The sequence below is a fragment of the Stenella coeruleoalba genome, assembly GCF_951394435.1.
Source record: "Stenella coeruleoalba genome assembly, chromosome: 20".
In the NCBI taxonomy this organism is placed as follows: Eukaryota; Metazoa; Chordata; class Mammalia; order Artiodactyla; family Delphinidae; genus Stenella; species Stenella coeruleoalba.
In genome coordinates this window covers 47,974,521-47,996,644 of record NC_137166.1, presented here as the reverse complement: position 1 = coordinate 47,996,644, position 22,124 = coordinate 47,974,521, and the positions used below count along the sequence as shown (strand labels likewise).

Below are 22,124 nucleotides of genomic sequence, written 5' to 3'. Positions count from 1 at the left end.
AGCAGGATAGAGGCCGGGTATGTTCACTGCGGAAACCATAGTGCCCTCTAGCACAGGGCCTGACACACAAGAGGGCAATAAATATTTATCCTGGTTATGGGGAGAGGGTTGTGAGGGTTGGTAAGGTTCTTGTCCGTTGTGCCCCCTCTCCGGATGCAAACTGATTCCGACTGAACTGAGGATGCCCGCTTCGCGCTAGTCCGCAGTCCCTGTGCACATGCGCTATTGCCCGGCGTTTTCCATACCCCCGCCAAAGCCCCTCATATGCTAATCAATGCGCTTCGGAGTATGGCCCCTCCGGGGAATATGCAAATCAGCTCTTCCATCGCCCAAGGCCTCCCATTGTCCCGCGCTAAGGTTATGCAAATGACCAGGCCTCAGGTCCAGGATCCAGGCAGAGCTGGTACCCCCACCCCACCCCACCCCCAGCGCATCCCATTCTCTGTAAGGCGCGTTCACAATCGATCACGCACGCGCAAGCCTTGCAGTTTCTCGTTCCGTCCGGCTGCGGACTGTACCAAGTAAATCCGGACAGCGAGGGGCAAGGCCCGGAACCCCCTGCGCGAGCCTTGTCGATGGCCCGACTCAGCCCCTCTTCCCACTATGCTACAGGAATGGTCTATCTCGCCGCGCAAGCGCCCTAGGCTCTTCACGCCCCTCGCACTCCCTCCTACCCCACTTGCAGCGCAGGCGCAAAGCCGGGGCGTGCAGCCGCTGCCGCCGAGCCGGAGCTGGGGCCGCCAGCGCCGGTGAGTGTCCGGGATGGAGGTGCGCGGGGCATGCTGGGAAGCGGGCACCACGGCACCGCTGCATGATGGGAGTGACGGCTCCCGTCACGGAGGAGCCGGCAGCAGTCTTGGGCCGTGACGGCTTGAGCGCGAAATCCAGGCTCCCTTTTCTCCCCCAACTCATCTCCGTGCCGTCCTGGGGCATCCTGGGAAAATGGGACGCCGTGCCCTAAAGCATTGTGGGAGTCTGTCAGCTAGTCGTTATGAGCCTGCTGAATTCTGGGATTATCCTAGCTTTTTGTGGGGAACCGTGCCTTTTGTCATGCACCTTCCGCTGAGCATCCTGGAAGCTTGGAGTGCTTCGACGAAGAGCGCCTTGGAAGGTGGTCATTATAGGCCCGAGGCATCCTGGGGATAACTGCAGCATCAGGGGGGACTGGGCCTTATGGTCCTGTCTAAGGTTTTGTTCTTGCCTCCTCTCCCTAGCGTTGTGGGGATGGGTGCCTATTATGTTCGCGCATGGCATCTTGGGAGTTGGTTGCTGTGGGCTCATGACACTGTGGGGTCTCCGGCACCGTTTGCGTTATGGTAGTGAGAGAACCTCATTTATGCCCCTCTAAGATCGTAGAAGCCTGTCTGGCCGCCATGTTCACTGTAGGTATGGGACTTGGGCACCAAGGACTACCTCCATTCCTGACATCTGGAATACTCTGGAAGGGGCTTTGTGTGATGTGGGCTTGGGGAAGGGTAGGCTGCACTGGTGAGCAAAGTCTCCTGCTAATCCCATAGGAAGTTCTGATTGCCCCTGGTGTATGGTTGCCAGTTATAATATAGAACGCCCAGTTAAATTTGAATTTCAGGTTAACAACAAAGAACTATTTAATATACCCATGTTCCATGCAGTATTTGAGGTGTACATTTCTAAAAGACTCTATCTGGAATTCAAATTTAACTGGGTATTGTATACTTTTATTTACTAAATCTGGCAACCTATCCTGGCATAAAGTAGAGTTCCTAAATTAAATGGAGCCCTATAGGCAATAGGGTATTATGAGAACTCTCCTCTGCCAGTTATGAATCCTCTCTGTCCTTAAAGCCCAATCCAAGTGTCTTTAGAAAGCTCACCTGCCATTGATGCCAGCTTTCCCGTGCCCCAGCCTCCTCCAGGCTTCAATCCTAATCTTTTTCTCTTTAGTCCCTGGCATTAAACTCGACCCCTAGAGTTTGAAGGGAATCATGCGTTTTCCACCATATTAGCCAGTGCCCAGCACAGGCCTTGGTATATAAGAGGTGCCGCTGAGGCTGCCAGCCCCTTCATAACTTGCTCTGCCTGGCTCTCTACTCTCAGGGAGCACAGTGGGAGAAAAAGAAGTGCTGTGTGTGTGTGTGTGTGTGTCTGTGTGTCTGTGTGTGTGTGTGTCTGTGTGTGTGTGTAGGGAGTATTGATGAAGAGGGAGAGAAAGGAGAGGAGTCAGGGAAGGCTTCTTGGAAGAGGCAGAGGTGGTGTTTGGCTGAGGAGAAGTATAGAGGTTCTTGTGTTTGAGGTGGGCTTTGGAGAGAGAGTAAGAGTTCTCCAGGCAGACATGGGGGAAGGAGCACATTCTAGACAGCAGTTGTAGGATTTACTAAGACCCACAGATGTGAAAAGTCCTGTTGTACACAGGGAGAGGTGAGAAGTCTGGAATGGTGGGGGTTTATAGAGGGCTGGGGTTGCGGGTAGTAATAGCCACTGCTAATGGAGTACCTGCCACATACCACCAATTTATATCAACGAGCCTACTGAATCTTCAAAAAATCTTTTCCGCTGAAGGATCATTTTATGAGAGGTAGGATGACATGGCTTCAAATCCTAGTTCACCCACCTACCAGTTGGTATGATAATTCTCTTTGTGCCTCAATTTCCTCATCTGTGCAAAGCAGATAATAATGTCTCAACGTGGTTACAAGTACGTAAGTTAAGCCCTAGAAGCCCTTTTTGTAACTAGAAGGAAGCAGGCTAGAGAAGAAAGGTCCTTTGTTTGAAGCTACGCAGCTAGAATGTGGCAGATTTAGGATTCAAACCTAGGCATCATCTTGCCAAGGTGTAAATTGATGAAGAATTAGGGCAGGGGCTTCCCTGGTGGCACAGTGGTTAAGAATCCGCCTGCCAACGCAGGGGACACGGGTTCGAGCCCTGGTCCAGGAAGATCCCACATGCTGTGGAGCGACTAAGCCCATGTGCCACAACTACTGCGCTCTAGAGCCTGCGAGCCACAACTACTGAGCCCGCTCGCCTAGAGCCTGTGCTCCGCAACAGGAGAAGCCACCACAATGAGAAGCCCGCGCACCACAATGAAGAGTAGCCCCCGCTCGCCGCAGTTAGAGAAAGCCCTTGTGCAGCAACAAAGACCCAATGCAGCCAAAAATAAATAAAAACTAAATTAAAAGAAAAAAAAGAGGGCTCACATTCACAGATCAGTGCAACCATGCTAGTTTTTAAAATATAGAATTACTTCTAGACTGGTTGGTATATCACCACTATTCCAAGTAATCCCCACCCCCAGCTGCCACTTTGGACTCTTCCCCCCGCCCCAGACTTTCCCACAGCCTAGCGAGCAAAGGGTTAATGCCTGGCATAGGCCCATGTTCCCCTCTCAGTTCTGACTGGTGCCCATGTTGGTGCTCGCTGTTAAATATTTGGAATATCACCCTTCCCCACCCCATTGAATGAGAACCAGATGGGGAAATTAAGGCCTGCGGCGGGGCAGAGCCTGCAGTGAAGGCTCTGTAGGCAGTCAAGGCCCTTCAGGCAGTCAAGGACAGGGTTGGGGTCTGAGCACACTGAGTCCCGGGGAGGCAGATGCTATGTAAAAGTTTATTGAGTCATCACAGGCCTTTCCTTCCCCTGTCCAGCATCCCTCTCTACCTGCTGACATCCTGCATCAGAGGACTCGTGGCCGACGTGTGGCTGTGGAAAGCTGGCCAGGGAGGGACACTGCCCAGCTGCTGCTCTGCTCCTGTCTCCTGTCCCCTCCCCTGGCCATGACAGAAACCCGTGAGCCAGCTGAGACTGGGGGCTACGCCAGCCTGGAGGAAGACGATGAGGACCTCTCTCCAGGTGAGATGGCCTTCGAGGTGGTGGTGTTGGCTTGACTATCTTCCTGGTTTGGGATTGGGGCTCCGCTGAGAAATCTTGATGAGGAGTGGCTCCTTATCTCACTAGGTTTTCTGTTCTGATTAGGACTCTGTGCCCTGCTAGGGGATCCCTTCCTGCTGAAACTTCTGGGGGTTATAGATTGGCTGGGATTGCTCTCCTTGTGATCGCTTTCTTTGCTGGAAGTTCTGGATCAGCTGTGGTCTCTCTTCTTTCTGGGAGTTCTAGATGGGCTGTAATCGTTCTCCTTGCCAGAAGTTCTAGTTTGGCTGAGATCTCTCCCCTTGCTGGAGGTTCGAGATCGTCTGAGAGCACTCTCTTTTCTGGGGGTTCTGGATCGACTGTAATATCTTTCCTTGCTGGAGGTTCTAGTTCGGCTGTGATCTCTCTCCGTGCTGGGGGTTCTGGAGTGGCTGCGACCGCTCTCCTTACTGGGTGTTCTAGATCGGCTGTGGACTCTCTCCTTGCTGGGGCTTCTAGCCCATCTGCAACCTCTCTCCTTGCTGTGGGTTCTAGATCGTCTGTGACTTCTCTCCCTGCTGGGGCTTCTAGACTGGCTGTAACGTCTTTCCCTTTTGGGGGTTCTAAATTGGTTATAAGTTTTCCCCTTGCTGCAGATTCTAGAGTGGCTGTGTCTTCCCATCTGACTGGGAGTTCCCTTCCGGGTACGACTTCTTGCCCTGCTATGATTTCTCTTCCAGCTGTGACCTCTCACCCTGCCGTGGGCCCTCTCCCTACTGCGACTGCTTGCCCTTCTAGGCATTCTAGACCAGCTGCGACTTCGGGGCTGGCTGGGGGTGCTAGACTGGCTGTGACTTTGGGGCCTGCTGGGTGCACTACCTTGGTTGTAACTCTCGACCCTGCTGAACACTTCAGTAGGGCTGTAACTCCATCCCCTGCTGGGAGTGATCTTCTGACTATAACCCTTCACCCTCCTCGATGATGATGGAGACGGGCAGTGACCTTTCTCCTCGAAGGGAGTTCTAGCGGGGCTATAACTCTTTGCCCTACTGGGGGTTCCAGCCAGGCTGGAGCTCTTCCCCACATCCAAGGCTCCTGGGGGGCTGCAGCTCCTCTTTCTGCTCACATTTCTAGGCTGGCTGTCACTCCTTTCCCGGTTGTTGGTTCTCAGCTGGCTGTAACTCTTCCCCCAACTCTGTTTTCGCTGGGAAGTAGGAGTTCTCACCCTGCTGGGCACACCTGGTCTGGCACCATTAGTTCTTCTCCTGCTGGGAGTGCTGGCCCTGTTGGCTGACCTCTTGGAGCTGCGGCTTCCGCTTCTGCCGGGAGTTCTGCCTCGGCCGTGGGTGCCTCTGCGCCGGGGGCGTCTTACCCTGCTGGCCTTGCTGGCTTTGCTGGTCCTGGCGTCAGTGCTGGCTTTGCTAGGCGTTCGGGCCGTGCCGTGGGCTCGGGACTTGTTGCTGGGCTGGTTAGAAGGGGCTGCCTTTGTGCTTGCCCATTTGGGAGATTCGGAAATGCTTGGGCTCGTGACCGAGTTAGGGGCGGTCACAGGTTTGGTGGACACAGAGGGGCTGTTGGGCATGGCCGATTTGGTGGTCTTCAAGGAGGCAGGAGGATTGGGAGACGCTGCGGGCATCAAGGGTCCCACGGACGCCGGAAACATGCTGGGCTTCCGGGCTCTCGCAGGTGGAGAAGGCAGGGTGGCTGCAAAATGGCCTATGGTCCAGGAAGTCACGGTGGACACAAAAGGCCTGGTAGCCGTGGGTGACCACCTGATTGCCTTTCCCAGGCCAACTTCATGAAGTCGCAGTGGGCAGTGAAGACTCTGGAGGGGAGGTGGTGTGAAGTCAGAGATGGGAGGAGAAAGAGGGGTGGAGCCCCAGCTCAAAGCTGGAGGTGCTTCGTCTGTGGTTTGCAGCCGTTCAGCAAATGCCTCCCCAGGCTGCCTTATGCTCAGCATTGCTAGGGACACAGAGATGGGTCAGACGCAGGTCCTGCCTTCCAGGGGTCTCCAGTCTCCAGACCCAGACCGTCACTGTCCAGGCTGTCAGGGTGTGTTAGGGGGCAGGGCGACCCCAGACGAGAGAGGCACTGACCACCTGGGCAGTCAGGGAGGACCTCACAGAGGAGGTGATGTGGAGCTGGCGCCTTAAAGAGGAGCAGGAGTTTGCTAGTCGAGAAGGAGAGGGTCGCTCCAGGTGGGAGAAGAGCAGACGCGAAGGCCTGGAGGAGGGAGAGCAGGGCCACCCTTGTTCATTCAACCCACATGTCCCGTTGGGGACCCCAGATGAGTCAGAGCTGCCCCTGAGGGGTTTCTAGCCTGAAGGAGGAGACATTCTGGGGCCCAGATGGCTACAGCCTTTAGAACAGTGACAGGAGAGATGGAGCCAGGGTGGAGGGAACAGGGGAGAGACCCTCTGCCTGAAGTCATCGGGGGTGGTGACTTCATGGAGGACAGAGCCTGTGCCGGGCCCTGAAGGATGAGTAGGAGATCGCCAGGCAGATAGAGTGGGGAACAGCGTTCCAGGCAGAGGGACCAGCCCACGCCAAGGCCTCGGGAAACATTTGTTAAATGGCAGACAGACAGCAGGACAGAGGCAGGAACAAGTAAGAGACAGAGAGAGCTGCAGGGAAGGACGGACACTCAGCAAACATAACCTGTTCTCTGAGCTGGGTGATGCCGGGGACCCAGCGCTGAGTCAGACCAGGCCTGGCCGCTGTTCTGGTGGGAAAGGACAGGGACACAGGTGACCACAGCCCGATGGGCTCGGGGCTAGGACAGCCAGGGGGCAAGAGCAAGTGACCGGCTGCCTGGGATTAGGAGATCTGGGAGGGAGACCAGGGAGGAAAGCCTCCTTCTGGGTCCTTAAAGGATAACGGGAGACATTCCCAGCAGAGGGAATGGCATGTGTGAAAGCCGCAGAAAAGCCTGTCAAATTGAATGCCAGGCACAAAGAAAGTGTTCTAGATGCTAGGGACGCAGTCATGAGCCAGACGAAGTCCCTGCTTTCAGGGACAGGCAGTAAACGTATAAGCAGGTGTTACATTACCTTGAGGAGAAAAATAAAGCAGAGTTAGGGGCGTAGAGAGTGCTAGGGAGGGACTGCTGGCTAGACGGACTGACCAGGGTTTCACCGAAGTGACACTTGAGCAGAGATGTGACAGAGGGGAGGGATCAAGCCTTAGTCCCTCTGCAGAAAGGGTGGCAAAGGCCCTGAGTTGGGTGCCGGCCCGGGGAGTTGAGGGACGTGAGGAGGCGGTGGGGCTGGCTCAGTGGTAACGGGGTCCCTGTACGCTGCCGGGGGAGACTGAGGAAGGGGGGCCAGTGGGTACAGGGCTAGGCTGTCACAGTCCTAGGAGATGCTTTGGGCAGGCTTCTGCCACCACGTCTGTAGAAGCCGGTATTTTGCCGCCACCGTAGTGGGGGCTCCCCTCTCCACACCCCCCATAACAGTTGTTGGTGTCACCCTTCCTGTACAGTGACTTTCCATTTTTTTTAAAACCTAAACTTGTCCTAGGCATGTCCTTCATACCCATGAGATCACAGTAATATATCTATATTTACAAATAAATATTTTAACTCACTTAACTAGATATTTATATATATATTTATATATATATATATATATAAAACCACATATATCAGCGTATGGGTATGTGTATGTGTTTTAATTTGCTGAAGTACCTGTTCACGTGTTTGTCTCCCTAAAATGATCCAGTGTAGGCCATCACCCACATTTAGCTTTTTCCCCGTTTAACTGTGTGACTGGAAGCCAGTGAGTCACCTAACCTCTCTGTGCCTCAGTTTCCCCAGTTGTCACTTAGGGATAATAGTACCTCCCTCAGGGTTGTTGTAAGGATTAGTTGAGTTAATATATAAAAAACAAGGTTCTTAAAACAGTAGTGGACACTGTCATTGTTGTTTTTATTACTCCTACATCTCCTCCTTTGTTCTCTTTAAACCCCTAAGATGCAGTTCTTGCAAGACGTTCATTTGCTTGACACACAGATGCTGCCTGTTCTGCACGATGGGGATCCATCTGTGGGGAGCGCAGGGTCGGGCCCGGGCTGCCCTCTCCATACTGTGGCGAGTCTGAACGGGGCTCAGGAAGGGGACAGCCGGGCACAGCGCTCTGTCCCCTGATGCCGCCGTCTTTCCTCTTCTGCCCCCTTTAGGCCCCGAGCATTCCTCTGACTCCGAATACACTCTCTCAGAGCCGGACTCCGAAGAGGAAGAAGATGAGGAGGAGGAGGAAGAGGAGACCACTGATGACCCCGAATATGACCCCGGCTACAAGGTGAAGCAGCGCCTGGGGGGGGGCCGGGGGGGCCCATCCCGCCGGGCCCCCCGTGCAGCCCAGCTCCCGGGCCCCCCAGCCCAGCCCTGCCAGCTCTGTGGCCGCTCCGCCCTTGGGGAGGCCCCACCGGGCACCCCACCTTGCCGGCTCTGCTGCCCCGCTACAGCCCCCCAGGAAGCGCCAGCTCCTGAAAGCAGGGCCCTCGGGGAGGAAGAGGAGGAGCCGCCTCGGGCTGGGGAGGGCCGACCAGCTGGGAGGGGGGAGGAGGGGGAGGGGGAGGAGGGGGAGGAGGAGGAGGAGGAGGAGGGCGGCGCCTACCACTGTACCGAGTGCGAGGATTCCTTTGACAACCTCGGGGAGCTGCACGGGCACTTCATGCTGCATGCCCGGGGTGAGGTGTAGGGAGCGCCCAGACCTAGGGAGCTTGGCAGAGGGGTGGGGCGGGTGGGGTGGGAGGAGGGGGCTGAGGACATCGGGGTGGTCGCGGTGGTCACGGGGATGGGGTCCCACTGATCTGTGTCGTCTTAGCAGTAGTTGTGTGAAAGCCAGAATAAAAGCCAAATTCTGTGTGTCGGCCGAGTGTGCATTTGAGGTCTGTGTGTGTGTGTGTGTGTGTGTGTGTGTGTGTGTGTGTGAGCTCGAGTGTATAAGGCATGCGCCTGGGCATTTACCTCACCATCCCTGGGCTGCTTGGGGAAAGCTAAGTATCGTTGTTGCTGAGATAATTAACGCTTACTAAGTGCATATGTTCAGTGTGGTTCCCATTATTTCATCATGGACCCCGTGATGCACAGGCTCACACACAACAGAATTTTTTGCTCACGTCATAGTCCGGGATGGGTGTTTCAGGTTGGCAGGTAACCTCCATATGGTGATTTGGGGACCCAGGCCATCCTGTAAGCCTTTTGGCATTCACATGGTCATGGCTGGGTGTCCATGGCCTGGGTTCTGCCAGAGGACGAGGAAAGAGAGCGTGGACAGGTACACATGTTCTCTTAGAAGCCCCAGCCTGGAGGGGGCACATAGTGCTTCCACTTACGTCCCTTTGCTGAGAGATTAGTCACATGGCCACAGCCTGCTGCAAGGGAGTCTGGGAAAGGCGGTCTAACCAAGTGCCCAGAAAATGGTTTGTGGAAGACAGCCCGTGCTCTCTGCCACTTCATCCAAGAACCTTCACAAAGAGGACTTTAATTATAATCACAGCTCCGCTTCCTGAGTGCTTCCTGGGTGCCAAGTGCCAGTCCAAGAGCTTTATGTATATTGACTTAGAGAAGTTGTGCATCTAGGAACTTACAAAAATAGAACTTTAATTATAATTACAGCTGCCATTTTCCCAGCACTTACAGAGTGCTGCATTTTATTTACATGAGATCATCGGGTCCTTAGAATAACTGCGAGGTAGGGACTGTGATCCATTAATTCACTTCACAAATATCTTTTGAATACTTGCTGTGTGCTAAGCATTGGGAACACACCAGTGAATAAAATAAAATCCTTGTCCTCGTGGAGCTTACGTGGAGGTGGGAGGGGGCCACCGGTGGGGACAGATAGTAAACAAAAAGTAAGCAAGAAGGATGTGACATATGCTGGATGTAAGTGCTGTGGAGAAAAATAGAGCAGAGAAGGGGGACCAGTTCTGGAAGAGGGTGCAGTTTTAAATAGTGTAGTCCTCCCTGAGGAGGTGACAGAGACCTAAGCAGAGACCTGAGAAAGGGAGGGAGGGAGCCTGGCACACAGGTGGGAAGAGGATCTAGGCGAGGGGGGGTGGGGCAGGAGCCTGCCCCACGTGTCAATTAGGCAAGAGTGGCTGGAGGGGATAAGGGATGGCAGAGCTGGAGGGATGAGGTCAGAGGGGAACAGAGGGTCAGCTTATTACAGCCTTGTGGAAACACAGGCTCTTGCTCTGAGATGGGAAGTACTAATTCACAGAAGCTTGGCACTGAAGCTCCTTTGAAAATAGAAGCCTAATTATAATAATAGCTACCATTTACTGAGCATTTACTGTGTGCCAAGCTCTGTTCTAAGGCGCTTTACATGTGTTAACTCATAGAAGCTTGGCAACTAAGAACCTTCAAGAATAGAACCTGAATTACCATAATGGCTCACAGCGGACCAGGCCCTGGGCTAAGCGCTTTATATGGACGATCACATCGGATCCTTATGAGGTAGGGACTGTTACTTATTACTCATTCGTTCAGCAGTGATTTATTGAATACCTAGGAGATGCAGGCACTATATGGGGAGCTGGGAGTAGAGTGGTGAACACAATGAACAAAAATCCCTGCCTTTGTGGAGGTTATATTATAAAGGGGAAAACAGATACTTGACTATTTAAGTAAAATGTTTAGAATGTTAGAAGGTTATAAGTGCTGTGGAGGAAAAGAGAAGGGGGACGGGGAGGCTTGTGTGTGTGTGTGTGAAGCAGTTTCAAATGGGGTAGCCAGGAAAGGCTTCACTAAAAAGGTGACATCAAAGCAGAGATCTAGAGGAGGAGGAACGGGCCATGTGGCTGTGGGAACAGCAAGTGCAAAGGCCCTGAGGTGGAACCTGCTTGGGATGTTTGTTGAAGAGCACTTGGGGCCACAAGGCTGTTGCTGAGGAAGGCAGGGGGAAGACTGGTGGGAACACAAGAGCAGAGACGGGCAGAGAAAAGCAGAGGGGAAGAGGACCGGGTCACACAGGCCATTAATACCGACTCTGACTTTCTCTCCGAGTGTGTCGTCATCATCATAATTCTTAGAGGCGTAGGGGCTGCTATCACGACCATTTTACAACTGCTACAGCCAGGGCACAGAGAGGTTGAGTAATCTTCTAGAGGTCACACAGCTGGGAAGAAGCAGAGGCAAGGTTTGAATCCGGACAACTAGGGCTAAGGCACCCATTCTTAGCCATTAAGCCACACACCAGAAATGGCTGTCCACAGCCACCATCTGACTTGCAGGAGTGTATTTGGTCTCCAGAGTTATTGAGGTTTTTTAAATCACGTTGGTTACCAACATTTAAAAATGGGCAGGTTTGACACAAAAATGGAAGTTTCTGGCTTCCTTGTGAGATTGATTGCTGAACCCACAATCCCATGGGGCAGTAGTTTGCTGGAGCTGAGTAGGGGTCACCTCCTATTAATGGGGCATTCCCTCCCGCATGCCCAGTCCCCACTGCCTGGCATCTGGGCCCCTTACACCCTGCTTGCCTCACTGATTTATGGTACCTGCCTGGCCCCAAAGAGCATTCACACTGACGCCTGTTACAGGACCTTGACCAAAGCATCTTTCAAAACCCATACTTTTCATCCTAGAAACTCAGAATCTTATACTTATGCACTCTTTGAGACTTTCATAACCACTATAGCTTAGCATCACTGAATCTCAGAATCATCACAGCAGAAATCCACAGCTCATTAAAACCACATGGATGCATCTTTTTTCCTGGAGCAGCATGCCTAAGCCCTCTTCTGCCGTCAGACGGGGGTTTCTAAGCACAGAAGTAGCAGATTATCCATTCATCATCAGAAGTTCCTAAGGATCACGAGAGACTGGGAATCAAGAGACCTGGTCTCCTGCCAGTGGGGTCATTCAGTTCTTCAGGGCCCAGGCAGGGTATGGAGACCAAGCTAGGAATTCCAGAGGATTCAGTACCGGGAATTGGTTACACAGGTACTAAAACACTGAGAGCACAAACATGGAAAAGTGAGGTAACTGAGAAATTAGTGTCTGCAAGAAGCTCCCACCTCTAGGACTGGGATGCAGAAGGAGAAGCGCAATGACCAGAACCCAGTGGGAGCTTGGTGGGCAGGCCACGCCACGTGTATGGCTGGTGCAGGGGCTGGCTGCCACACAGCTGCTGCTTAAACCCCAAGAGGGGCACGGTGCCTTGTGCTGAGAGTGTAGACAGGTATTGGAGCCCGAACTGCTGCTGGAGGGGTTCCAGCAGGAGCCTAAGGCAAGGTGAGTCCCTTCTCCCCTCTTCCGACCTTCCTTCTTCCCATACCTCTTGTGGGATGAACTTAAGGAAGCCAGCTTTCCAGGGAGTCTGGGAAGCGTAGCTGCAGAAAGCCCAGCCTCATGGAGCAGCGTGGAAGGGCGGGCTGAGGCTGAGAAACAGGTAAACGACTGGGCGCAGTCAAGGAGTTCTTGAGCCTCCACGGTAAGCGCTGTCCTAGGTGCTGGGGATGAAGCAATGAGGGAGACAACCCACTTGCCCTCAGAAGCTTGGGTTCTAGAGGAAGGACACAGATGATGACAGAAACACAGGTGTGATAATTCCAAGTGTTGAAGAGTGCTGGGAATAAACTAAATCAGGCTAAGGGTTGGAGGTGCTGTCCTCTGAAGTGGCAGGTATCGAGACCTGAATAATGAGGAGGAAGCCTTGCAAAGTTCTGGGTAAGAGGGAACAGCAAGTGCAAAGGCTCTGAGGCAGATGCCAGCCTGGCACGTGTGGCTAGAGTGTAGTGAAAAAGACAGAACCGGGAGGGAGTTGAGATTGCTTAGTGGGCTGGGACCTAGTCATTGTTGGGTTTTGTGGGCCTGGGTAAGGCCTTTGGATGTTACTTATGGGATGCCGTTGGAGGGTTTTGAATGAGGAGTGATGTAAGCTGACTTACATATACACAGGGGGTGGTCTGTCGTAGAGAGACTGGAAGGGTGGGGGGAGCAGTCGTGGTAGCAGACCCAGCCCCCTGCTGTCTTCTTGCTCTGCCATCCTGTTGTCGCTCTCATGGTCCAAGATGGCTGGATACCATGTCCACGTTCCAGGCGGGAAGGTCGAGCAAAGGCCGGTTCCTTTCTGAAGCTGGAGGACTCTACCCAGGAATTGAGTCAGAGCTCAGTCACGTGGCCACATCTAGCCGCAAGGAAATCTGGGAAAGGCTGTCTTTGTAGCCACCGTGTGCCTAGCTAATGAGTGGGAGATAGCTCACTCTCTACCATGCCCATCTCACCTGTGGGCTTTCAGAATATCCCTCAAGTCAGAGTCTGTGATTATTGTATGCAGGGCTGTGATTATTGTATGCAGGGCATCGACCATCGTCTCTAGGGGCAGGGCAGGTAATGCAAGGGAGTAAAACTGGTCCAGTGGAACTCAGCCCAGGGTTGGGTCTTTCAAGAGCTGAAAATAGGATCTTAATGGAATATCTCCCTGTGTTGGCCAAATACAACAGGAAACAGAAGGTATCTCTGTTTGACTCCAAACCAGTTTCCCCACAGGGCCAGGCCAGGTCTGCCCTGAGCTCTCCACTCCCCATGCCCTTATGTTCTCTGGGAATTCCTGCTCAAAAGCCAGAGTTCCTTGTTTAGACATTTTATTATGGACCTTTTGTTTTCAGATACTACTTCTGTTAGTTTATTCATGCCATCTCACCTACACATACAAAAAATATTCCGTGACCAGAATGGTACATAAAATTATTTCAATGAACAATAAATTATCTGGGGAGGAGGAAGGCAGAGCCATCCAATGCCACGGCCCCACCTTGAGTGGGAAAGGCTGGCAGGGGGTGGGAAGAGACGAGGGCCCAGATTGCAACCCTCACGTGACTCAGTGCCGCCTCCGACTTTGCTGTCCCATCCCCAAAGGCTCAAGTTGCTCCACGTGTGGGACCCATTCGGTAGCATTACAGGCAGGCAACACCTCACTTTCCCTCCCCGATTCAGGCCCAGATCCAGGCACTTGGCTCTTGCAGCCCCATTGCCTCCACCTGGGAAGAATTAATGGTGCTAACACAATCTGCAGCTAGTTATGATTTCAAACTATTTCATTGGGAACGAGGAAGATACAAATAACAAACTTCCCTCTTTCTTTCTTTCTCACTATTGTTTGATTTTACTGTTTCCCTGAAGGCTTTTGTGTCCTCCAAAGATGGAAGCTCTAAATGAGCATCTTCTGGGTCCTATTGATCAGGAGTCCTTTGCCTTTCCAGGGAGGAAAGTAAATCCCTCCCATCCCATATCAGATGGGTGTCCCACCAGCCACAGAGCTTCCATTGCCCTAGGGAGGGCTGGAGCCACACTCAGAGCTCCCCCCGGGCATGCCGGATGTAGTGCTGATGCAGCCCTGCTTCCTGGGCAAAGTCCTGCCCGCACTCAGTGCAGGCGAAGGGGCCAGGAAGGGGGTGGGCCTCGTGCGCCTGGCGATGCCGCCTCAGAGAAGCGGCCTGCCCAAAGGTCTTGCCACAGTCAGGACAGGGGAAGGTGGGTGGCGTGGTGGTGGGCGCAGCTGGCTGGGAGGGCCTGGCCGCTGGACCGTGGCTGCGCTGGTGGGTGATCAGGGCCTTGGAGGAGGGGAAGGAGCGGGCGCACGTGAAGCAGATGAAGAGGACCCCCTGCAGCTTCTGGGCCACGAAGTCCGCTGGGTGCTCCCGCTTCATGTGACGCTCCTGGAACTTGGAGTCTGCGAAGGTGATGAGGCAGCGGGTGCACTGCAGGGCCCCCAAGTGGCCTGAGGGACATGAGGAGAGGTTGGGGGAGGCCAGCAGGAGTCTCGAGGGCCTCTCCCAGCCTCAGAATCGCACCAACAGTGAGCATGCAGGGCTTACTATGTGCCAGGTGCTATGCCGGGCCTGGACAGCACTTACTGGACCTGTTTTACGGATGAGCAGACTGAGGCTCAAAAAGGTTAGGTAACTTGCCGACAGTCATGAAGCTAGGAAATGAAGTGGCGGAGTCGGGACTGGAACCCGGGGAGGCCGCCCTTCCTACAGAGCCATGTGATTAGAGCACAGCCTCGAGCCAGCCTGCCTGGAACTGACTCCTGGTTCTACCGCTTCCGAGGCAAGTAGAAACGGCGTTTTCATCTGGAAAATGGGGTAACGACCATATCAGTATCTACTTTACAGGGCTGTTGTAAGGAATAAACGAATTAACGTATAAAAAGTGCTTAGAACAGTGCTACACAATGGTTTGCAATAATTATTGTTGAGACAGAAAAGAAGCCCCACAGCTAGGAGCTGGCCTGGCACTCACAGCTAGGCCTTGGTGTTCTGTTCGGCATAAACAATTTCACAGAACATCGTCAGACAAGGCCATGCTGTGACTGAGACGAATCAAGACAAGACCACGCCGTGATGCCTTCTAAACACAGACAAAACGTGAACACTGTCCAAGCCACGAAGATGGCCAGACACCCTCCCCCGGCCCGTCATGGCTAAGATGAGTGCCTGCTGCTGTTTTGCCAATTACACCTGGAGCCTTGCTTTGTTCCTCCCTCCTTCTAGGTATTGAGATAGCCAGCCATGTGATTGCCCCTGCTTCCTGGCACCATCCATCCACAGCAAAACCCCTTTCTTGAACCCTTCCCCAAATCACCTACCACAGCCTAAATCCTGTAATAAGTCCTTTCTTATTAGTGAGATGCCCCACGGTATGTGTGCTTCCTCAGCGCAGTGAGCAATAAGCCCAACTTGGTCAACTCCAGGTGTGTTCCTGGTGGTCTCTGGCTGGAGAGCATTGACACTGTGGCTTTCATCGTTATAAATACTTAACCTCTCTTTGCCTCGGTTCCCTCATGTGAAAGTGATAATTACCAATTTCACAGAGTCTGTTAGGAGGACGGAATGAGATAACAAACGTTAAACTCTTAGAATGCACCTAGCACATAATAAGCATTCAGTAGAAGCTGTTGCTATTATCCTAGGTCAAGTTGGCTGCCTTCATTAACATTAAGCTTTCCCCTTTTCTGCCGCCAAACCCCATACCAGCCAGCCCCATGAGGTGAGTAGTGGCAAGCCCTTTTGACAGATAGGGAAACGGAGGCCCAAGTCACACTGAAAGTCTGGGGCAGAGTTGGGACTGGGGCTCTCTGCCCTTTCCCAGCCACCTCTCCCACCCCAAGCCTCTCTGGATGCCACTCTGTGCCTCTGAACTGCATCCCATTCATGCTTATGTGGATAGAGCAGGATGGGTACGTCTGAGGGTAATAAGGGTAGGGGTGGGGAGTAGCAGGTCCTGGGAGAGCAGCTCAGGGACCATTAACAGCTCCTTCCCAACAGGCAAATCCCCGCAACGCCCTGGACACTGAAATGCTATAGAAATCCTTTTAGCATCACAGCTCCTGCACCCCACCCATCTCTGGTCAGCAGTACTCACAGATGTCACCTCCCGGACTTTGGGGACTTCTCTCCTTGGACGAATCCTGCTGCTCCATGGTCTCTTTGGGGTGCCGGTCCTCCATGGTGACTGAGACCCCTCTGGTCAAGAGAGGAGCACGCATGACAGAACAGTAAATCAAGTGAAGTCGCTTATCTACAGCGAGTCTTAGAGGGCCCGCCAATCCTATGACCTTTGACAGGCTTGGCTTTGCCAGCCTTTGGCCGACCCCCCACGAGATAACATCTCCTTGAATTCTAACCTGATAGAGCAGCTCGCTAGAGAAGATGCAGTCCTCCCAGAAGATTCAACTACCCCGGTTTGTGACTCCCCTTAGCGCCTTCTCACTTGCGTGAGACCTCTGACCTATGCCTCCTACATCAAACTAACTCCCTGAACTCAGAGCGCGGGACCCTTGATCTTTGACACCAGCCTCATCCCCTTCTCTCCCACCTGACTTGAGGCAGGTAGTGGTACCCACGCTTTAGCCTGCCTCCTTCCGGGAGACATCTTTCTCTGACATCCCGAAACTCTTATTGCACCTAGAACCCTCGCTTCCCACGCGCGCTTTCAGCCGCTGTGACCCGCTGCCCCAAACACTGCCCTCGGCTCCCTCCCGAGGCTGGTAGCCCAGGCCTCTGCTTTTCTCCAGACAGCAGAGGGCTGCCTTTCGTTGCGCCTGTCAGTTGCTCGTCACAGCGCCGTCACCCGAAGTGAAGCGGGGTAGGGCCCACCGAGTCTCAAAGTCCCGGTGGTTTCCACGGCCTTTCGCCTGATGAGCCTTTCGAAGCCCAGATCTCGGGTTGCCATCCGACTGCAGTGATTCAGTCGCGCCAACCCGGTCCTCAAAATAATGGGAGGGGTCCTTCTCTGCACTGGGGTGCGTAATGATGACGTTGCAAGCCTCCTTTGCAGTGCAGACCTAAGCTTATTGCGCAAGTGTGTTAGGCGCTCCTGACGCGCACGCGCTTTGGCTCCCTCATTGTTCAAGGTTCGGCGACCGCCGAAGAGAGAGTGCCCTTCGGCCGTTCTGCGCAGGCGCTGCAAAGGGCCCTGTCCCCGAGGTTAAGCTTTCGAGACACACCCCCTCCTAAAAGGAATGACGTCAGGTTAGAGCCCCCGGAAAGGGTCTGGACATCCCCAAATCCCGGCGCTTTAGCCTCATGGGCCTCCTTCCTCGGACCCCAGAGGCAGAGCTTCTCAGCGGCTGACCGACTGCTACCGACTGCGCAGTCCCGTGTGCCGGCTGTTTGCTCGGTCGGTGATTTGGAAGGGAGGAGTGAGGGATAAAAACATCTGTGTCCCTGAGGGAGGAGGGGGCTAGAGGGCGATTTCTGAGTTTCTGAAGCGTAAAGGGAAAGGCATCCAGAAAGAGGGCGGACAGGACTCCCAGGTCCCTGGGGAATAGGGCCTGGGCGCCAGATTTCTAGGTGCCTGTCAGTGATACCCGAGAAGGAAAGAAGTGGTCAGGGTAAAAGGCTGAAGTCTGAGACCAGAGTGGGGAAGCTACGAAAGAAAAAGGTTGGGTGCTCCGTGACCCGGGTCTTCCTCTCTCCCCACTTTCCAGCCATGCCTCCGCCGCGGGGTGACGTGACCGTCTTATTCCTGGGGCCTCCGGGCTCGGGTAAGTCTGCTGTGATCGCGGCGCTGTGTGACAAGGATGTGGAGACGGTAGAGATCCCCGACGGACGGCCGGATTCCGGGCTCCCCAGCCTGAGAGCTGCAGGCCCAGGCCTCTTCCTGGGCGAGCTGAGCTGCCCACCCGCAGCGCCGGGGCCCTGGGCGGCGGAAGCCAACGTGCTGGTATTGGTGCTGCCCGGCCCCGAAGGGAGTGAGGAACCCTTGGCCCCAGCGCTGGGGGAGGCAGCGCGGGCCGCCTTGGCCCGAGGAACACCCCTGCTGGCTGTGCGGAACCTTCGTCCCGAGGAGTCACAGAATGTAGCCCAGGCTCGGGATCAGACCGCAGCCCGGCTGGACAGCGCCGGGTTGGGCGCCGCGACTCTCTTTGTGCTACAGACCGACTGCCGCAGCAGCGACGGCTGCGAGGAGCTGGAGCGCCTGCGGGCGACGCTGCGGAGTCAGGCGGAGGCGCTGCAGAGGTGAGCGCGGCGTTTCAGGGTGGGTTGAAGAGGACTGGTGCTTTATTTAGTCTGTACCTCCCACCCCTAAGGTGCTCTTTGAGGTCTGCGAGACCCCGCCCTCAGCGAGTTTGGGGCCAACCTTAACGGGATATCTGCTGAAAGCCCTGCTCCCTCGTCCAAATCCCGACCCTCAGCGCAGGTTTTGAGGTCCACGAGGTTCCACCTCAAACTAGCGCTCTGTGCTTGACCCTTTTCTATCATCTAGGCCAAGGGTCAGCTAGAAGTCTGGACCTGTCATTCCAGGTTCCGCCTCCTGCGAGCGCTCTGAGGTCCTGAGCCCCCGCTCCCTCGCGAGAATTCTAGGAGGGACCGGGACCTAGCGCCCAAACACTGCTGCCCCCAGGCCAACGTGTGAACGAGGGCTCACTCTCTCCAGGCAAGCTGGTGGTCCCCGCGAAGCTTTTACCCGAAGACTCCACTCTCCAGTCTTAACCCTCTTGCTCACCATCTGCTTGGTTCTCAAGCGACCCCAGTCTCCGGAGAGCCACACCCTAAGCGAGCTTTGTCGTTTCGGGGGCCCTCCCCCACTTCCTTTTTCTAATCCCCTTTCGCTTCTGTGTCCACTTGCTGGCTACCTCGTGAATTTTCTCCCCCAACCCCAAGCGGCCTCCTTTTATAGACGTCAAAACGAGGCTCAGGGAGGGGCAGCCTCTTCCCCAGGCCCACCACTCGTCTTTCTTCCTTAGCCACACACCCTTGGTAAGAACTAGTAGATGAGGGTCCTCCCCTCACCTGTCTTTACAGCCCTCCTAACTCCTAGTCTCAGGAAAGAGCGCCCTTGGTGACCTTGCCCTTGTCGAATAGGGCTCGATTTTCGTTTAGTCCTCAATACAGTCGCCATTCTTTCTTTGCTCTAAACTCCACTCTCTATGAGCTTTGCCCCACCCAGCAGGGCTTTTTCTTAATCCTGCAGGTCCCTCGGAAAGACCCGCTCCCGCAGAGTGTAACCCCGGGGAAGGCTTAGCCGGGTCCCCATTTTCGACTCTGTTGGCAACCTGATTTCTGATTTCAATCCAGCCGTCCCACCCCTTCTTTAAGCCCCTCCCTTTTCTTCATAGCCTCAGATTCTGTTTCTGTGCCATTAGTCTGGCCCCTCCCTTTCCTGATTATTCAGAAAGCTCCGCCTTGTCATCATAGCCCAGTCCTGTCCCCGTAGCCCAGCTCGCCAGCATTTAGCCCCTCTTCTGCCCTTGACCCCATCCCTCCCTTTCCCCGCAGGCTCCTGCCACCGGCTCAGGATGGCTTCGAGGTGCTGGGCGCTGCAGAGTTGGAGGCTGTGCGCGAGGCCTTCGAGACGGGTGGCCTGGAGGCGGCGCTGTCATGGGTTCGGGCCGGCCTGGAGCGACTGGGCAGCGCGCGCCTGGACCTGGCCGTGGCCGGTAGGGCTGACGTGAGCCTTGTGCTGAACATGCTACTCGGGTTAGATCCTGACGACCCAGGTGCGGTGCCTGCTTCGGCGCCCGCGGAGCCCATGCCCTACCCGGCCCCAGAGCGCCCCAATGTGGTGCTCTGGACCGTGCCTCTGGGCTCCGCGGGCACTGCTGCCGCCCCCCACCCAACCCACTACGACGCTCTCATCCTCGTCACCCCTGGGGCCCCCACTGAGAAGGACTGGGCCCAAGTCCGGCCCTTGGTGCTACCAGATACGCCGCTGGTCTGCGTGCGAACAGACGGCGAGGGCGAGGATCCGGAGTCCCTGGACGAAGAGGAGAAGAGCGGCGAGAGCTTAGAGAACGCAGGCGGAGGGGGGTTTGAGAATGCACGCAGTGAGGGGAGGGAGAAACGTGGCCCTGGATCGCAGAAAGCAGGCAGTGGGGAAGGTTCAGAGGACGCAGGCAGCGAGAGTTTGCAGCCGGTTGGCGTCGGCGTGAAGAAACCGGGCAGCGGGGACTCAGAGCGCGCGGCCGCACTGAGCCCAGAAGATGAGACGTGGGAGGTGCTGGAGGAGGCGCCGCCGCCGGTGTTCCCGCTGCGGCCGGGCGGCCTCCCGGGGCTGTGCGAGTGGCTGCGGCGTGCGCTACCCCCGGCCCAGGCCGGGGCGCTGCTTCTGGCTCTGCCACCCGCGTCTCCCCGCGCGGCCCGGACCAAGGCTGCGGCGCTGCGGGCCGGGGCGTGGCGGCCGGCCCTGTTGGCTAGCCTGGCGGCGGCGGCGGCCCCAGTACCGGGGCTGGGCTGGGCCTGCGACGTGGCGCTCCTGCGAGGTCAGCTGGCCGAGTGGCGGCGGGCGCTGGGGCTCGAACCCGCGGCGCTGGCACGACGCGAGCGCGCGCTGGGCCTGACGCCGGGGGAGCTGGCCGAGCGGACACGCTTCCCGGGTCCGGTGACGCGCGCCGAAGTGGAGGCGAGGCTGGGCTCGTGGGCGGGCGAGGGCACCGCCGGGGGCGCGGCGCTGGGCGCGCTCTCCTTCCTGTGGCCGGCGGGCGGCGCGGCGGCCACCGGGGGCCTGGGCTACCGCGCGGCGCACGGCGTCCTGCTGCAGGCGCTCGATGAGATGCGGGCCGACGCTGAAGCAGTGCTGGCACCGCAGGTGCCCGCGCAGTGAGGGGATGGGTTGAGGGCCGGGGCTTCCGGGGTGCCCCGTGTCCCGGCTGCTCGGCTTGGTCAGGGGTTGAGGACTGCAAGTTGCCGTAAGAGGGAGAGGGCGTGGTGATCCAGACTCTGGCATGCTAGTATGGGATGTCTGGGCTTGTGAGGTCACAGGGCGGGGGGCGGGGGGCGGGGGGCGGGGGTGGGGTGGGGCGCGGGGGCCGCCACTCAGAATCCTGGGTGCTTGAAGGCGATGAGGGTCTGACCACCGATTGGAATGTGTGACTTCTCGTCACCAGGATTCCTGGGTCCTGAAGGGGAATAGAGTTCGGGGGACATGACTCCTGATTTCTCTGGGGGACCAGAGGGTGTGACCCTCAGACTCCTAGACTCCTGAACTCCTGAAGGGAGTTGAGGGTTTGGGACTCCTCTAAGGGGATATACCTTGGTCTCCAAAGAGTAGAAACTGGATCTATTAGGTGTCTAGTCCTCCACGGGGAGAGGAGGTGGAAGCCCTGATTCCTGACGAAGGGGGTCTGCATCACACCGGGAACTCTAGCATGGAGGAGGGGGTCTGGGTTCCCCAGGGAGCTGGAATCCTTGGGCTTCTGAGCCACAAAGGGGTATAAGGTCTGGGTTTCTGCGGGGTGGGGGGATAGGCCTGCATATAAAGGGGGCTTTGAATTTTCATTGGGGGGAGGAAGGATCTCTGGAGTCTCAGAACTCCTGTCTCCCAAGAGGGCTGTGGACCTTGGTTCCTAATTCATGGGTGGTGGAAGGTCTCCATCTAGAGGGGGGAATAGGGGGCTGTGTAAGAGAGCTGGAGACCTTTGGTTCCTCTTGGGGAATAGAGGGGTCTCTAAAAGTTGCTCCACCAGGGGCCTGGTGACCCAGATTTCTTTCCCAGTTGTTGTGGGGAGAATGGTACCACAAAAATGAGAGGAAATAAGCGTTCTGGGCATGGTGGGCTCTGGGGGGTAGCCAGGGACCGGGAATGAGGCCTTCTGGGTGTGGAAGGACAGAAACGCCTCCCTCAGAGGTATCTCCCCAAAGTCCCTAATGGGTTTGGATCCTGGTAACTAGCTGCCTTTCTCTGAGTTGGACTGGAAAGGGATATGACAGCCCCCATTTTATAGGTGCTGAGCGACTATGGGGCTCTCTGGGGACTCTGTTCGTCTGTCCCTCTCTCCTTTAGGGGTTTCTATCTTTTTTTGGTCTTGGCTTTGGTCTTGGTCATTAAACCTTAACCCTTTCTGACC

General features: G+C 55.5%; 4 protein-coding genes across 13 annotated transcripts; 2 read left to right on the top strand and 2 right to left on the bottom strand.

Moving 5' to 3' along the window:
* Positions 1-241: 241 nt before the first annotated feature.
* On the top strand, positions 242-8,522 carry ZNF428 (zinc finger protein 428; the record flags this gene model as incomplete). 2 transcript variants are annotated; one of them, XM_079906310.1, is made up of 4 exons in its annotated part: positions 242-521; positions 613-749; positions 3,621-3,825; positions 7,999-8,522. In XM_079906310.1, exons 3-4 carry the CDS (start codon positions 3,750-3,752, stop codon positions 8,520-8,522), a joined length of 600 nt encoding a protein of 199 aa, XP_079762436.1. In that variant the 5' UTR covers positions 242-521; positions 613-749; positions 3,621-3,749. The 2 variants fall into 2 exon arrangements, with proteins under 2 accessions (XP_079762436.1, XP_079762437.1); XM_079906311.1 differs by lacking the exons at positions 242-521; positions 613-749 and adding an exon at positions 1,019-1,111.
* Positions 3,812-20,992, top strand: IRGQ (immunity related GTPase Q). 3 transcript variants are annotated; one of them, XM_079906309.1, is made up of 5 exons: positions 3,812-3,825; positions 7,999-8,120; positions 10,171-10,285; positions 17,766-18,297; positions 19,558-20,992. In XM_079906309.1, exons 4-5 carry the CDS (start codon positions 17,768-17,770, stop codon positions 20,879-20,881), a joined length of 1,854 nt encoding a protein of 617 aa, XP_079762435.1. In that variant the 5' UTR covers positions 3,812-3,825; positions 7,999-8,120; positions 10,171-10,285; positions 17,766-17,767; the 3' UTR covers positions 20,882-20,992. The 3 variants fall into 3 exon arrangements, with proteins under 3 accessions (XP_079762435.1, XP_079762433.1, XP_079762434.1); XM_079906307.1 differs by lacking the exons at positions 3,812-3,825; positions 7,999-8,120; positions 10,171-10,285 and adding an exon at positions 17,103-17,307; XM_079906308.1 differs by lacking the exons at positions 3,812-3,825; positions 7,999-8,120; positions 10,171-10,285 and adding an exon at positions 17,321-17,455.
* On the bottom strand, positions 4,055-5,458 carry SRRM5 (serine/arginine repetitive matrix 5; the record flags this gene model as incomplete). Its single annotated transcript, XM_079907866.1, has 1 exon — positions 4,055-5,458. The coding sequence occupies one exon, from the start codon at positions 5,456-5,458 to the stop codon at positions 4,055-4,057; it is 1,404 nt and encodes a 467-aa protein (XP_079763992.1).
* ZNF576 (zinc finger protein 576) lies at positions 10,550-17,120 on the bottom strand. Of its 7 annotated transcripts, none has more exons than XR_013825162.1 (3): positions 16,199-17,072; positions 12,721-14,552; positions 10,550-10,946 (listed from the first exon to the last, which is right to left on the bottom strand). XR_013825162.1 is itself a non-coding variant. In XM_079906316.1 (3 exons), exons 2-3 carry the CDS (start codon positions 16,281-16,283, stop codon positions 14,125-14,127), a joined length of 513 nt encoding a protein of 170 aa, XP_079762442.1. In that variant the 5' UTR covers positions 16,284-16,299; positions 16,933-17,120; the 3' UTR covers positions 10,550-14,124. The 7 variants fall into 7 exon arrangements, 5 of the variants coding, with proteins under 5 accessions (XP_079762442.1, XP_079762439.1, XP_079762440.1 ...); XM_079906316.1 differs by having other exon boundaries at positions 10,550-14,552; positions 16,199-16,299; positions 16,933-17,120; XM_079906313.1 differs by having other exon boundaries at positions 10,550-14,552; positions 16,199-16,299; positions 16,461-17,072.
* Positions 20,993-22,124: the final 1,132 nt, after the last annotated feature.

Bases quoted from the DNA above. Each gene is read 5' to 3' on its own strand.
- ZNF576 (XM_079906312.1), bottom strand. From the start codon at position 16,322: ATGCGTGCTCCTCTCTTGACCAGAGGGGTCTCAGTCACCATGGAGGAC. The intron at 14,553-16,198 runs GTGAGTACTGCT...CATGTCCCTCAG, and splicing joins AAGTCCGGGAGGTGACATCT to GCCACTTGGGGGCCCTGCAG.
- IRGQ (XM_079906307.1), top strand. The intron at 18,298-19,557 runs GTGAGCGCGGCG...CTTTCCCCGCAG, and splicing joins CAGGCGGAGGCGCTGCAGAG to GCTCCTGCCACCGGCTCAGG.